Source organism: Meriones unguiculatus, chromosome X (genome assembly GCF_030254825.1).
Source record: "Meriones unguiculatus strain TT.TT164.6M chromosome X, Bangor_MerUng_6.1, whole genome shotgun sequence".
NCBI lineage: Eukaryota > Metazoa > Chordata > Mammalia > Rodentia > Muridae > Meriones > Meriones unguiculatus.
Window position 1 is genome coordinate 91,062,117 of NC_083369.1, and position 16,917 is coordinate 91,079,033.

Consider the following 16,917-nt stretch of genomic DNA (forward strand, 5'->3'; position numbering starts at 1 on the left):
ATGAACTTTTATGCAAAAATACTCAATAAAATAATTCCAAACCAAATCCAAGGACACATAACAGATGTCATCTACCATGACCAAGTAGGCTTTATCCCAGGCATGTAGGTGTGGTTCAATATAAGGAAATACATCAATGTAATCCACCATATAAACAAACTGAAGGAGAAAAACCACATGATCATCTCCTTAGATTCGGAAAAAGCATTTGACAAAATCCAACACCCATTCATGTTTTAAGTCTTGCAGAGATCAGGGATATAAGGCACATACATAAACATAGCAAAGACAATACACAGCAAGCCTATAGCCAACACCAAACTAAATGGAGAGAAACTTAAATCAATCCTGTAAGCCAGACTTTTCAATAAAAGTATTTTTTAATTTTTCTATAAACTGTAAGCAGTGGAATATTTCATCTGATAATAACAACCTGCTAGACATTGACACTAACAATGGATCAGTCAGTTAGTGATGGAGATAAATTTCATTCACTCAATATCAGTTTATCCTGAAGAAGTCAGTGTTTAGCATTTATTTCAAGCTCACTAATATCTCTAAATATTTTCAGTAAAATGTAACCCTGACAAGCTGTAGCCATTAATGGACTCCTTGATGCAACAATATTCCTGAAAAAAGCAATAAGAGATGAATAATTTTGTGCAGTTCTAGGAGATGGAGATGCAGTACATCACTGTAAGAAGGGAATGAGAGCATAAACAGGTGGTGGTTTATCATATTGCATCTGAAGTCCAAAATCAGAAAACAATGACTACTAGTTCTCACCATGATTTCACCCTTTTTTATTTTTTTGAAAACATTGTTTTCTCATTTAATAAATAAAAGAACAAAGTGAGAGAAAAAACAATGCAATGTTTTCTTGGATTAAAAGTACAAATGAAGCTTAAATGCACAGTTGCTAAAGTTGCTGGCAATGCTGTGGGTATTGATTTTTTAACTGTTATAAAATTGTTTTTTTTAGAAGAGACATGGACATCTATTCAACATTATAGTACTGATAAAAATCAGGTATATTGATTGGCCTGCTCTTTAATTACCTTCCTGTGAGGGAGAAGCAGCATTACCAGGCCACAGAAGAAGACAATGCAGCCACTCCTGATGAGATCTAATTTACTAGGATCAGAAGGAAGGAAAAGAAGACTTTCCCTATCAGTGAACTTGGGGAGGGGCATGCATGCAGAGGGTTGAGGAAGGGAGAGATTGGGAGGGGAGGAGGGAGAGAACCACAGGGGGGATACAAACTGAATAAAGTGTAATTCATAAAGAATTTTAAAAATCAGGTATATTGTGTTGTATAACTTTATCAGTGACCACCGGTCTTATTCTTTTTTTCCCCTTAGAATACAGAGGTAATACATAAAGACAGTTTACACAAAACATTTGTGAACAGAGTTAATTGCTTCAGCATGTAACCAAAATCACAACACATTGAAATAACATGACTACATTTAATCAGATATGAATGGCAGATCAAAATGCAGTTGTTCAGGTAGAAAAGTCCACTGGTAGCTATTTCTGACCACATACCATTACAAGATAGGAAATTACCTAGGTCTTCATGAGTTTTTAGATTAATAGTACACTGTTAAGCCTACTGAGTTTGTGACAGTGTTAGACTGCTAGATTTAATGAGAACCATTATAGGGTATGGTAGGTTGAATAAGTGAAATAAGGGGAATGTATATTTTTGTGCCTTATAATAAAAGTCCCTGTACTCTTGCATTTCATCCTGGACATGTGACCAGTATCACAGCCAGTGGAAAAATGGATAGCCTAAAGCAGAGTTTTCTACACTTTGTGGTAACCCACACACTCGATGGTTTCACTGATGTATTTGAAAAATGCTTTTATTTTTGGCTTTCTTTGTTCTGATACTATAAAAATCCAATTAAACTATTACAATATTGGAATATTAAATCTGAACCTAAATCTATCCTCAGGCCCTGGCCACTCATATTGGACTGCTGACTAAACTATCCCTTCTTCTCTCAGATGCAAGAGCTGTGTGTGTGTTTGGTTGGTTTGTTGTTTTTAAGGATTACAAGAGACTGCTGCCTTCAGAAAGCAGGACCTTTGCTGAGGCAACTGAGAGAAAACCAGAAAGAGCAAGAAGGGATCATTCCACTTTTGATCCCATCTCTTTTTTCACTGTCCATTCTCTAGCTATGAATAGAAAAAGTAGTTTTTATCCTAGTGTATGGAACAGTGATACAAGATTTTTTTCTTACAGTAATTAACCTAATCTAGATAATTCTTCAAAGCTGTGTCCACAAAGATATTTCCTAGATGATTTTAGGCTCCGTCAAGCTGACAATCAACAACAAACATCATATCTCCACCTCTTGTCAACTTGTCACCCAATCATAATGACATTTAAGTCACTACCTTCTACGTTTTGACTCCAAGTTATATAACTGTTTCATAATACAAAATGCATTCAGTCCAACATGAAAAATAATTAGTCTTTAACATCTAACAATTTTCAAATGTGTAAGGATCAAGTTTCTTCTGAGACTCAGGCAATCTCTTAAATATGAGCTCTGTTGAAACCTAGGCTTTGTCTTCAGTCTCATGCAATGACTTCTTAAGGCCTCCTTATAAGCCTCCTAACCTTTCCATATATTGCTCAGTCTCAGTAGCTCTCTGAAAGCATGAAGCAAGACTAAATGAACCTTTCAACGTTCATCCTTAATAAGACAGTGCAACAAAGAGAATAGTGCTGATTTCTGTGCCAATTAGAGATATAGCCTGCTCCTCCACTGGACTACAATGCCATAGGCCGTTGTATGTCTTCCATGGTGACCCTGAAGAAACATTTCCCTAGGTGATTGCATTTGAAAAGAAAATTCTGTCACAGGGATTCTCAATTCAGACTCTCTTCCAATGAAGTTAGGTTTTCTCAAGATGGATCCATCCATGGATCGGGTCTTGCTCTTTGGGCATATATTCTATTTCCTACATTTAAACTTAATTGTGAATTTTTTCCTCATCCAACATCCAAAGATGGTCTGTATGAGATTCATGCTTTCTTGTTGCTGTATATTTGGCTTTCACTAGATAGCTAACAACCCTACATTTTACTGGCTTCAAGTTATATCTAAAAAGAATATATCATGTTTATCATATCATTTCTTCCTCAAAATATCTGTACCGCTACGAATTTCCCTGCAATTAGCATATTCAGTGTTTAAGGAAAAAAAAGCTGTTTGTCTATCTTTTGCTTATTTTAAGTGTAGGGGCTGTTTTTTGTTGTTGCTTTTTGGTTTGGTTTGGTTTGGTTTTTCTCCCCAGGGCTATTTGTACTCGCAGAAAACACTAGTACAAATGTGGTTTTCTGTGTTTCTTTGTTTTCCCAATCCACCGTAACTTTGGAATTGCTTTAGTAAAAATTAAGTTGTCCAACAACAGCAATCATGGACTGATGTTGTTCAAGAAAGTCTATGGGTAAGGAGAAGCACAAATGTTTTCTAGGACAATGTTAAGAAGAGGTAAAAACCTCAACAACAAGGAGAACTGTAGGGAAGATGCTTAAACCTCATTCAGAAGGGCAAACATTGGAAGGAGGAGAAGACAAGGAACAGAGCAGGAGCCTTCCACAGATGGCCTCTGAAAGACTCTATCCACTATGGTATTGAGGGAGATACTGAGACTCATAGCCAAACTTTGGGCAGAGTGCCAGGATACCTATGGAAGTAGATGGAGATAGAAAGACCTGGAGGGGACAGGAATTCTGCAAGGAAAACAACAGTGCCAAAAAACCTGGGCCCAACCAAGAACCATGCATGGAGAACACCTAGACTCACTGTTCAAAGGAAGCCCATAGGCTGCTCAGTTTCCAATTGGGTTCCCTATTAAGGGGTACAAGGGTTGTCTCTGCTATGGACATAGTTGAGCAAATGTCCTTACTCAATGGTGAGGCATCTTTTGGGTATATGCCTAGGAGGGGTATAGCTGGATATTGAGGTAGCACTATTCTTAATTTTCTCAGAAAGTGACAGATTAATTTCCAAAGTGTTTGTACATGGTTACATTCCTACAAGCAATGGAGGAGGGTTCCCTTTTCTTTACCACCTCCCTAGCAACCATCATCCTTCGAGATTTTGGAATTAGCCATTCTAATGTATATGAGGTGAAATCTCAGAGTGGTTTTGATTTGCATTTCCCAAATGACTAAGGGTGCTGAGCATTCCTTTAAGTGTTTATCTGCCATTAAATATTCCTCTGTTGAAAATTCTCTGTACTCATTTTTAATTGGGTTGCTTGTACCTGCAGGAGACACTGGTACAAATGTGGTTTTGTTTGTTTCTTTGTTTTCCCCATCCATCATAACTTTGGAATTGCTTTGGTAAGAACTAACTTATCAAACAACAGCAACTATGGATTGATACTGCTTAAGAATGGTTTTGGGTAAGGGTAGGAGGAAGTGCTTATTTTTTTTTTTTGTTACATGATTTAATGATTTATTCTCAGTAAAACTGAGATAAAAAGACCTGGATGGGAGAAGAGCTCCATAAGGAGAGCAACAGAACCAAGATATCTGGGCCCAAGGGTCTTTTCTGAGACTGACACTCCAACCAAGGACCATGCATGGAGATAACCTAGAATTCCCACCCAGATGTAACCCATGGCAGTTCAGTATCCAAGTCAATTCCCTAATAAAGGTAACAGGAAACGTCTCTGACATGAACTCAGTGGCTGGCTCTTTGATCACCTCCCCCTGAGGGGAGAACAGCCTTACCAGGCCACAGAGGAGGACAATGCAGCCAGTCCTGATGAGACCTGATAGGCTAGGGTCAGATGGAAGGGGAGGAAGACCTCCCCTATCAGTGGACTTAGAGAGGGGCATTAAAGAGAGGAGGAATAGAGGATGGGATTTGGAGAGAATGAGGAAGGGGGCTACAGCTGGGTTACAAAGTGAATTAATTCTAATTAATATAAAAAATAAAAAAATAGAATTAAAAAAGAATGCCTTTAGGTAAAGAAAGGAGGAAGTGCTTTATTTTTTATTATATGTTTTAATGATTTATTCTCAGTAAAACTGTTAAACATATCTTAAAATTATCTAAAATAGAATTAGTTTACCAGTTCTATTATTCATTATACTAAATGAACTTATATTTTTTGTGGCATTAAATGATTCAATTTTGTTTTTGACAACCATATCACATTTTAATTATGCTATTTTGTAATAATATTTGACTTCATATGAGAGCCAGGTATTTATCTCACAGAAGTTAAAGCATACATTCATAAATTACTTATTTTAAATGTTTAATATGGTTTCATTCATAACAACAAAATATACACAACACAAATTTCTATCAAAAATTTATAGAGGAAATATATACATAAGGTACACACATATACATATGTGTATAAAATAACAATGAAAAAATGCTAAGAATCTGAAAAAAAGGGGAGAGGGGTATAGGGGAATGTTTGGAGTGTCAGTCTCAGAAAAGACCCCTGGGCCCAGATATCTTGGTTCTGTTGCTCTCCTTATGGAGCTCTTCTCCCATCCAGGAAGGAAGAAAAAGAGCAAATGATGTAAATATGGTACAAACTCAAACAACAAAAATTTAATTTTAAAGAATAGATTGTACTTTCAATGAAGCCCACATTATACAATGGGGAGCCAGGATTCAACCACTGATTCTTAGTAGCAGAGACCATAGAGACTGAAGAGGACATTCTCTAACTAGACTAGTCTTCTAGTAAAGAGCTGAGAACACCAAAGAGCCTACAAAACCTCAACCAAAAATTTACTCTGTCTACCAGATATGCAGAGATGAAGACAGAACAGACAGAGGCAGAGACTGAGGGAATGTCCAAAGGATGCCTGGTCCAACCAAAGATACACCCTATCAGAGAATGCTAATCCTGAAACTATGAAGGCCACTCTGCTAATATTGCAGACATGATCCTGTCAGAGCTACCCTGAGAGGCTGTACCCAGTAGTGACTCAAACACAGATGCTGAGATTCACAGCCAAACACTGGTCAATGCATAGGAAGTTTTCTGGAATAGAGGGAGGAAAGAAAGAAAAAAAGATACAGAAGTGATAGGAACTCCACAAGAAAAACAACAGAGTCAACTAAATAGGGCCAGAGAAAAGAGGGGTTTGCAGAGGCTGAAGCATCAACCAAAGACCATGCATGAACTGAACCAAAGCCTCCCACAAAGCTGTAGCAGATGGGCAGCATCGGCTTCAAGTGTGGGAAGTGGAAACTGCATAGGACAGGGATTCACTTGCCAGCTTTTAGATCACCTTCCCCTGGGCTGGACTGCCTTGACAGGCCACAGGTGAAGAGAACATTCAGTACTGATGTAACTTGATGAGCTGGGATGGATGAAAAAGGTAGCTCCCATTTTCTGAGGAAAAGGAGAGGAGGGAGGAAGAGACTAGGAGAGGAGGAGGGAAAAGGCTACAAGGATGTAAATTGAATAAAATATATAATGAGAAAAAAAGAACAAGAGAGAAACAGACTGAACCTTATGCAGTTTTGGAGAGATGATTAGGCAATAAGGCCTTCAATTTATGAGACAACACAATTCAATATAGTATTAAAAGCCAAGCTCCAAAATCTTTCACTTAGTTCTGGGGCCTAGCTGGAACTTCAAGAGCTGAATATTAACAAAGTTCTACTCTAAGCATAGAAACTCTGCATGTTCCCAGAGGAAAGGAGGTGATTTAAAACTAAAACCAGATATCCATAAAAACTACAGTCAATATAGTCAATGCTTAGGACAAAGGGGGAAAAAAAGCAATTAGAACTTTGTAAAAGGAATTTTAGCTTTTTAGTATAGAATTCAATGTAGCTATTTATTGGGAACCATTTGTGTATGTTTGTGTATAAGCCTATCATGACCTATTCACTAAAGAATTCATGAAACATTGTATTTACAAAGTGATGAACAATATAATCCTCACAAACAAAATATACTCTAAGTTTAATATTTTACATAACTGAAAGTGCCAGGAACAATAAAAGGGGTGTCTTTATTTTTTTAATTTTTAAATTTTTTATTTATTACAATTTATTCACTTTTTATTCCAGATGTAGCCCCCTCCCTTGTACCCAAACAATCCTACCCTCTCTCCCTCTCCCCCCAATGCCCCTTCCCTAGATGTCCCTTAATTGAGGAATGGATACAGAAACTGTGGTACATTTATACAATGGAATACTACTCCGCAATTAAAAAAAAAAGTCATGAAATTTGCAGGCAACAGGTGGGATCTAGGAAAGATCATCCTGAGTGAGGTATCCCAGAAGCAGAAATACACACATGGTACACACTCACTTATAAGTGGATATTAGACCTATAATAAAAGATAAACATACTAAAATCTGTACACCTAAAGAAGCTAAGCAAGAAGGAAGACCCTGCATAAGATGATCAATCCTCACTCAGAAAGACAAATGGGATGGGCATTGTAAGAAGGAGAAAACAGGAAACAGGACAGGAGCATCTGAAAGACTCTACCCAGCAGGGTATTAAAGCAGATGCTGAGACTCACCAAATTTTGGGCAAAGTGCCAGGAATCTTAAGAAAGAAGGGGGAGATAGAAAGACCTGGAGGGGTCTGGAGCTCCACAAGTAGAGCAACAAAACCAAGAAATCTGGGCACAGGAGTCTTTTCTGAGACTGAAACTCCAACGAAGGACCATTCATGAAGATAACCTAGAACCCCTGCACAGATGTAGCCCAGGGCAACTTAGTCTCCAAATGGGTTCTCTAGTAAGGGGAACAGGAGTTATCTCAGATATGAGCTCAGTGGATGGCCCTTTGATCACCTCCCCCTGATGGAGGAGCAGCCTTACCAGGCCACAGAGGAAAACAATGCAGACAGTCTTAATGAGGCCTGATATGCTAGGGTAAGAGGGGTGTCTTTAATATTCAAATTTCTAAATACTTCTTCATGAAGTTCATCATTTCACCTCCTAAATATAATAAAAAGAATTTCTTACTATCTTACCTTAAATATTATGAAATTATGTCTCTCTTATACAACACAGAATAAACTATGTAAGCAGTCTAGAGTCTATGGATTCTAAGTGAGATTTCATAGCTCTTTTCGTAACAATTTTCACTGTAAGTTATAAATGTTTAATGAAAAAAATCATACCACTTTTGTTATTCTTCCATACAATATGCCGATGACTTTCATAATTTGTATTCAACCAACTAAGTAGAATCATTTCTGAATTAGAATATATGTTGCTGGATGCAAAACAAGGATTGATTTTTGATATGTTATCTCCACACATGTTTGTAGAATTGTAGCAATGTGGTGTCACCCGATATAGAATCATAACCTGGAATTTTAAAAAAACATAGTTAATAGAATCAGATGGAAAATAAATTCACCTTTGAGAAGTTAATTATCCAAGGTACATAAATAAGAGAAGACACTAGTGTTTTCTGGCTAAATGTACCTTCTCAGGAATAAGAGAATAGCTGTGCTGTATGCCACTCTTAGTCATTTTCAATCAATAATTTCATTTTCAATTGAAAATAAAAATTTTCAATTAATAATTTCATTTCAATTTGAAATAGAAAATTTCAATTTCAGGGTTTTTTGCTTGCATGCCATTTATATTATAGGGTTCCTCACTATGCAACTTAAAACAAGATCCTTCCTAATTAAAAACAAAACAAAACAAAACTATGCTCTTCAACAGCTCTGTAAGAATGCCAATTCATCAAAACATGTGATTTTCTTATTCTTACAGTTCACAGAATTTAAAATTTTGAATATCAAGAATTTTACCTATCTGTATTAGTTACTTTTATTGTTGCTATTAAAAAATATATAAAAAGAGCAATTTAAGAAAGAAGGGCTTTATATTGTCTCTTAGTTTTATGGTTAAGGAATCGTTAAACCTGGAACATGAGTTAGCTGTTCAGTTTCCAACCACCACCAGGAAGCAGACATAGATGAATACTGGTAGTTAAATTCCTTTTTTATTTATTTTGGACCCTAACCAGTGGTATGGTATTGCATATATTTAGAGGGAACTTCTCAGCTTAATTTGCCTGATCTAAACATTCCTTCACAGACATGTTCAAAGGTTTTTCTTCCAGATACTGTCAATTTGACAGTTAATATTAGTTAATCATTATACTACTCGATATACATTTTGATACACAACTTACAAACATATTTTGTTGGTTAGTTGGTAACAGGGTCTCATGTATCTCACATTGCCTTCTAACTGGCTAGGTACACAGGCTGCACATTGCACTTCCAAGTTTTCTAGCTCTCCCTCCCAAAAAAGGAATGTAAGTCTATGCCACTATGCCTGTCATATGTGTATTTAGGGAAATAAATAGTACAAAAATTTACAATTCAATGTACTTTTAGCTCATGGTATTAAGTTTGGTAATAGAATCACAGTCTCATTCACTACATACATACTATATCTGCTAGGTAGAGAAATGTAGCACAGGGGACTCAGAGTTTCATTTCACTGACTATTGAAATAGATTCTAGATGACAGCAATAATATGAGTATTATTAATTTATTATGTATTTATCTAGATTACCAGATATTTGATTATATAAAAATTGATACTGCAAAACATTTTAAATGAATGAGTCTTATTAACTCTTTATATCATATACACAATCCTACATCAGTTCACTGACTAACCCTGACACTTTCAAAGATAGTTCTCTAATGTCTTGGATATGAAAACTACAACTTGTATTGGATCTGAATAACACATCTTGAGTGACATATGCTCTAGCGATACGGTTGTTATGTTCACATCCACCCAGCACTCACCTCCTCATTCTAAAATATTTTTATTGTGGGAAATTGAAAATTGTCATTAAAGGGAATGGTTTCCTTACAAAGAAGCACACACAGCCAACAGAGACATCACTTCTGATACAAACTATTTGATACTAGTCCCGGAGCCCGCCTCTGGGATAATGCAATCTAAGATACTTTTATATTCAAGTAAATGAACTACAGAAAGAGGATGCTCATGTCTTTGTGTACCATATATTTACGTTGTGTCTTAAACAGCTTCAATTAAAAAAATATTAGAAGCACAAAACTGTTCTTTCCTTTCCATGAAAATTATAAAAATTTTAACCAAACAAATCTAGTACAGAATATTCCAATTTTATCTGACCCATGTGGTGAAAATACCAATCCACAAATATGAAATGTATTATTTTTACACTTCTGTGATACAAATATAGTACATTTTGGATCTTTATAATCCTTATCTCAAATGCTATATACTTCAAGATGCAACTGATAGCCTTGGAAATGAATTCCTAGGCTTTTCTGAGTAATAAAAATGATGAGTTACTTAACTACAAATGATGAGATAAATGTTTGGGATTCATGATATAAGATACCTTAGAATTTATCTATCAAGTGTTTATTCTGTTTTGGAAAGGGAATAAGACTTGCAAGTAACTCTTGAGAAGGTACACAGATTTAATGATAGGCGTACATGGATCATCGTGGTATATTCTAATACAGAAAGAGTCAAAATAAGCACAGTTTCTACAGAAGAGCTATTTAAAAGTTATCACTGCTGAAATATCATTCAATTTTCTTTGTACAACACAATGATAGCTCTTCAAATATGCTACTATACATATATTTATATAAATAAAAGGAGTATAGAAAATACAACAGTTCATATTTTGTATGACAGTTTCGGTGAAAACAACAATATTTTTGTTTAAATTAACGTCACAAGGTATGTATTGATGGAATGAAATGTTAAGCACAGAGGATAGAATATGTCGTTAAATATGTCAGCTAAATCTTTAATTTAGTTAAATTTATTTCAAAATTTTATATTCAGAGCTTTCCTACACTTAAACATTTCTTACATAACCATTTTTGTTAAAGGTCTGCTTTAAAAATAGGCATCAATAAACTGGCCTTTGTAAGATCCAACTCAAGGGATGACACATGCTGGAGAGGTTGTGGAGAAAGGGGAACCCTCCTCCACTGCTGGTGGGAATGTAAACTTGTACAACCACTCTGGAAATCAATCTGGAGCTTTCTCAGACAATTAGGAATAGTGCTTCCTCAAGATCCAGCTATACCACTCCTGGAAATATATCCAAAAGAGGCTAAACCACATGACAAAGACATTTGCTCAACTATGTTCATAGCAGCATTATTCATAACATTCAGAATCTGGAAATGGCCTAGATACCCATCAACTGAACAATGAATGCAGAAATTGTGGTACATTTAAGTAATGGAATACTACTCAGCAATTAAAAACAAGGAAATCATGAAAATTTAAGGCAAATGGTGGGACCTAGAAAAGATCATCCTGAATGAGGTAACCCAGAAGCAGAAAAATACATATGGTATATGGTCACTTATAAGTGGATGTTAGACATATAATAAAGGATAAACATACTAAAATCTATATAGTTCTAAAGAAGTTAAACAACAAAAAGGACCCTAGGGAAAAGGCTGAAACCTCAGTCAGCATGGCAAACAGAATAGACATCAGAAGTAGGAGAATACAAGGAACAGGAACAGGAGCTTTCTACATGGTGGCCTCTGAAAGACTCTACCCATTCTGGTATGGAAGGAGATATTAAGACTCATATCCAAACTTTGGGTAGAGCGCCAGAAATCTTATGGAAGAAGAGGGAGATAGAAAGACCTGGAGGGGACAGGAACTGCATAAGGAGACAAACAGAGCCAAAAATTGTGGACCCAGGTGTTACTGCAGAGACTGATACTCCAAAAATGATCCTGAATGTAGAGAACCTAGTCTCTTTGTTCAGTTTCCAAGTGGGTTCCTTAGTAAGGGGAGCAGTGTCTGTACTCTGTCTTAAAAAAAGAAAGGGAGGAGGGATAAAAGGAGCCTATAAAAAAGGAACACTGATCCCCAGAAAATGTTTAAATGTTAAAGCACATTATTCTATAACACAACACAATGCATTCCCTCTCAGCCATAAGCCTCTTCTACCTTGTGAGACAAGATCTCTCACTTAACCTGAAGACTGAGTATGCAACTTGTGACATGTAGATAATATGCAAATATGTTAATTTACAGATCAAATATAAAGCAGAAAATAAAAATAACTCAGCAATGAGATTAATTTCCTAGTCTTTTACACTAAGCCCAGGAAAAATATTTATTATTATTATTTATTACAGTTTATTCACTTATGTTGTAGCTGTAGTCTCTTCACTCATCTCCTCCTGGTCCCACCTTCCTTTCTTCTTCCTCCACTATGTGCCTTCCCTAGTCCACTGATAGGAGAGGTACTTCTCCCTTGATTTCTGACCCTAGCTCATCAGGTCTCATCAGGACTGTCTGACTCCTCAGTCTCTTTGGCCTAGTAAGGATACCTCACCAGAAGGAGGTGATCAACAAGAAGCCAATGAAGTTCATGCCTGGTAATATCCCTGCTCCCGTTACTAGGTAACGCACATGGAGACTGAGCTGCCTATGGGCTACATCTGAGCATGTGGTCTAGATCCACTCCATGCATGGCCCTTGGTTGATTCATCAGTCACTGCAGGACCCACTGGACTCAGATATTTTGGCTCTGTTGTTCTCCTTGTGGAGCTCCAGTCCCCCCCAGATATTATTTCATCTTTCTTCCATAAGATTCCCTACACTCTGCACAAAGTTTGGCTATGAGTCTCAACATCTACTTCAATAGCCTTCTGGGTACAGTCTTTCAGAGGTCCTCTGTAGTAGGCTCCTGTTCTATTCCCTGTCATCTCTTACTTCTGATGTCTATTCTGTTCTCCATTCTGAATGAGGATTAAGCCTCTTCCCTAGTGTCCTCCTTGTTGTTTAGTTTCTTTAGCACTACAGAATTAATATGTAGACCTTGAACTCATTGTCAAAGGAAACAACTTCCTGAACAGAACATCAAAAGCACTGGCTCTAAGAACAACAGTCAATAAGTGGGACCTCATGAAACTGAAAAGCTTTTGTAAAACAAATAACACTGTCATGAGAACAAAAGACATCCTACAGACTGGGAAAAGATCTTCACCAGTCTTACATCTTACAGAGGGCTAATATCCAGAATATAAAAACACTCAAGAAGTTAAACACCAACAAACCAAGTAATCTAATTAAAAATAAATGGAAAGGGGCAGGGAGGAGATGAGGGAGGGAGGGTGGGGTTGGGAGGAGGCTACTGCTGGGATACAAAGTAAATAACCTGTGATTAATATAAAAAATAAAAATTAAAAAAGTAAAAATTATTAAAAAATGGGGCACAGAGCTAAACAGAATTCTCAACAGAGGAATATTGGACAGCAGAGAAACAAAGAAATGCTCAATGTATACTATCATATCATCTGTGAATAGTGATACTTTCACTTTTATCTTTCAGATTTGTATCCTATTGATCTCCTTTAGTTGTCTTAATGCTTTAGCTAGGACTTTCAAGAACTATTGTGAAGAGATAAGGAGAGAGTGGGCAGCCTTGCCTTGTACCTGATTTCAGGGAGATTGATTTTGATGTTGGCTCTAGGCTTGCTGTATACTGCTTTTACAATGTTTAGGTATGTGACTTGTATCCCTGATCTCTCCAAAACTTTAAATATGAACAGGTGTTGAATTTTGTCAAAAGTTTTTTTGTTGTTGTTGTTTTGCACCTAAGGAGATGATCATGTGGTTTTCTTTCAGTTTGTTTATATGGTGGATTACATTGATGGATTTTCATATGTTGAACCTCCATACCTGGGATGAAGCCTACTTGGTTATAGTAGTTGATATCTATCTTTTATGTATTCTTTTAAAAACATTTATTTTTTTGTTATGTATACATTGTTCTGCCTTCATGTACACCTGCACACCAGAAAAGAGCACCAGATCTCATTATACATAGTTGTAAGCTACCATATGTTTGCTGGGAATTGAATTCAGGACCTTTGGAAGAGCGACCAGTGCCCTTAACCTCTGAGCCATCTCTCCATCTTTTGGCTTTGCAAGTGTTTTACTGAGTATTTTCGCATCAAAGTTCATAAGAGAGATAGGTCTGAAATTCTTTTTGTTGTTGTTGTTGGGTCTTTGCATGGCTTAGGTATCAAGGTGACAGTGGCTTCATAGAATGAAGTTGGTAATGTTCCTTCTGTTTGTCCTTTGTGGAAAAGTTTGGAGAGTCCAGGGTTAGCACTTCTATGAAGGTCTGGTAAAATTTTGTGCTGAAGCTATGAGCTTATTTTGGACAGGAGACATTTGGACAGGAGACTTACGGTGAGCGTTTCTATTTCCTTGGTGAATATAGGACTATTTATTCTATTTACCTGATCTTGATTTAATTTTGGTAAAGGGAATTTATCAAGGAAATTGTCAGGAAATTTCCAGGCAAATGGTGGGAACTAGAAAGATCATCCTGAGTGAGGTAACCCAGAAGCAAAAAGACACATACTGTATATACTCACTTATAAATGGATATTAGCAATATGATATAAGATAAATGTATTAAAATCTATAGCCCTATAGAAGCTAAACCAGAAGGAGGACACTAGGAAAGAGGCTGAAACCTGAAGGACAAATAGGGTAGACACCGGAAATAGGATTAGAAAAAGAGCAAGACAGGAGCCTTCCACAGGGGGCCTCTGAAAGACATTTCCCATCAGTGTATCTACAGAGATACTGAGCCTCATAGCCAAACTCTGAGCAGAGTGCAGGAAACCTTATAAAAGAAGAGGGAGATAGAAATACCTGGAGGGGGGGAGTCAAGATGGTGGCGCCGGGAGAGCACTGTGTCTGAGAAGCAGGACAGCACTCTCCATGCAGCGACCAGGAGACTGAACTCTGGGCCCTAAAACTGCAGTGATCATGTTTCCCAGGTGAGGGGAGGCTTCCACAGCGTGGGAATCAGTCAGGTCCACTCTTGGCTGCCCAGCCAGAACCCGGAAGAAATCCCGGGTAACTCGGGCTTTGGGTCTCCAGGCTGGAGCCGGAAGGCTGCGTGTCCTGATCACTTTCCCAGGCTGATCGGTGGGCACAAAGGTGCCAGAGACTGGGAGTCCCAGTAGCAAGAAAACCTCATGGGGAAGCAAATTTGCAAGTCCTATCACAGGTCACCCAGTCTTTCCCTGGAAGGTCTCACGGACCTCGGGTACCCACCACCATAGCAACTGATCTCCTGCCTCGCTGAGAGCTGCCCGCCCAGCTCACCTGTACAGACAAGCTGCGCGCCCCACTGCCACAGGGACTGGGAACCCATGCCCGGAGAGGGCCCCACGGGGAATGAAGAAACCTTGCTGCTGGGGTCACCTAGGCTGTGCCTGGGGAAAGTCTAACAGACAGCAGATCACAAACAGGTGAGTACGCCCAGCCATCACAGATCCGGGCCCAAGCAGGGAGCACAGAGATATTGGGAACCCAGCCCCCACAGAATATCAGGCAGATGCATGCTCCACCAGCCCAGAGGCCTGCTTTGTACCAACTACTCCTTACAGACAGAACTGTGTGCCCCAAGACACCAGAGTCTTAGAGTCACTGTCTGGAGAAACCCTCACAAGGAACAAGGAATGAAGCAAAGGAGACAGACTTAGGCAACCAAGTATATCCCCGGAAAAGGTCCCACAGACTGGCACAACCCAGGGAACTGCTGTACCCCAGATAACATGCTGTTACCAGGAGAGCAGTACTCACATGCCACAGATTACCTCTTGGGTTCTGGGGCACAGAGCCCCAACCTCAGACCTACAAAAGACCGGGAACCCTGAGATCAACCCCCAGATACTACTCTAAGGGGAAACCAGTTATCCCTAACAAAACCGACCAAACCACGGGACACACAGGTTACAGCAGCTGATCACTAAATTTACAGCAAGAAACCCAGAAGGAGGGCACCAGGATTTCTCCCGGTGAGAGGAAAGCCCTCTCGACTAATCAGGACCACAGTTACCGCCCAGGTCTCTATGCCTAAGCTGAGCTGTAGCAACTCCTGAAAAACACCGGACATCTAGTGACTATACCCAAAAAGCTGGGAAGGCTTCCTTCAGGAAAAACCATCTTCCTGCCAAAGGGATTCTCTCCACTACAAGAGTCTAGGAACAACCAGAAACTAAGTTCAAACAACTAAGATAGCCCAATGGGTAGAGGACACCGTAAAAGTTCAACCAACAAAAGCCAGAGCAATATGGCATCTCCAGAACCCAGTAATCCAGGGGCAAGTAACCCTAGACACCCCAGCATAATTGAAATTCAAAGAGATGACCTACCATCTATGCTCATGAGGAAGATAACAGAGGAAACAAATAAAATACGAAAAGAAATAGAGGAAGCTGCAGCCAAACAGTCTGTGACCTTTAGAGAGGAAATGCTTAAATCACTGAATGAAATAAAATAAACCGTGGATTGTTCAAACAAACACCTGAAGGAATTGATGGAAAAACATGAAAATACAGTCAGAGAGGTGAAGAAAACCAACAAAATAGCTCAAGACCTGAAGATAGAATTGGAAAAATTAAAAAAAAAAAAAACACAAATGGAAGAAATTGTAGAGAGAAAGAACTTAGGGAAGAAAGCAGGAACTACAGAGGTTAGCATAACCAATAGACTACAAGAAATGGAAGAAAGAATCTCAGGTGTGGAAGATACAATGGAAGAAATAGATGTATCTGTCAAAGAAAATGTTAAATCTAAAAAATTCCTGACACAGACCGTCCAAGAAATTCAAGACAACATAAAAAGACAAAACCTAAGAATAATAGGAATAGAGGAAAAAGAAGATTCCCTGCACCAAGGCCCAGAAAATATCTTCAACAAGTCATTGACGAAAATTTCCCCAACTTAAAGGAGAGGTCAATAAGAATACAAGAGGCCTATAGAACACCCAATAAATTAGACCAGAAAAGAAAATCCTCCTGCCACATACTAATCAAAACTGTAAGTATACAGAACAAAGAAA

The 16,917-nt window shown here is 38.1% G+C and overlaps 1 protein-coding gene across 1 annotated transcript in view; it reads right to left on the bottom strand.

Moving 5' to 3' along the window:
* Positions 1-16,917, bottom strand: part of Cfap47 (cilia and flagella associated protein 47) — a 446,261-nt gene that overhangs the window by 249,365 nt on the left and 179,979 nt on the right. Inside the window, exon 33 of the mRNA XM_060374666.1 lies at positions 8,149-8,338. Within this exon, the coding sequence (XP_060230649.1) occupies positions 8,149-8,338 (190 nt within the window). The remainder of the gene's footprint in view (positions 1-8,148; positions 8,339-16,917) is intronic.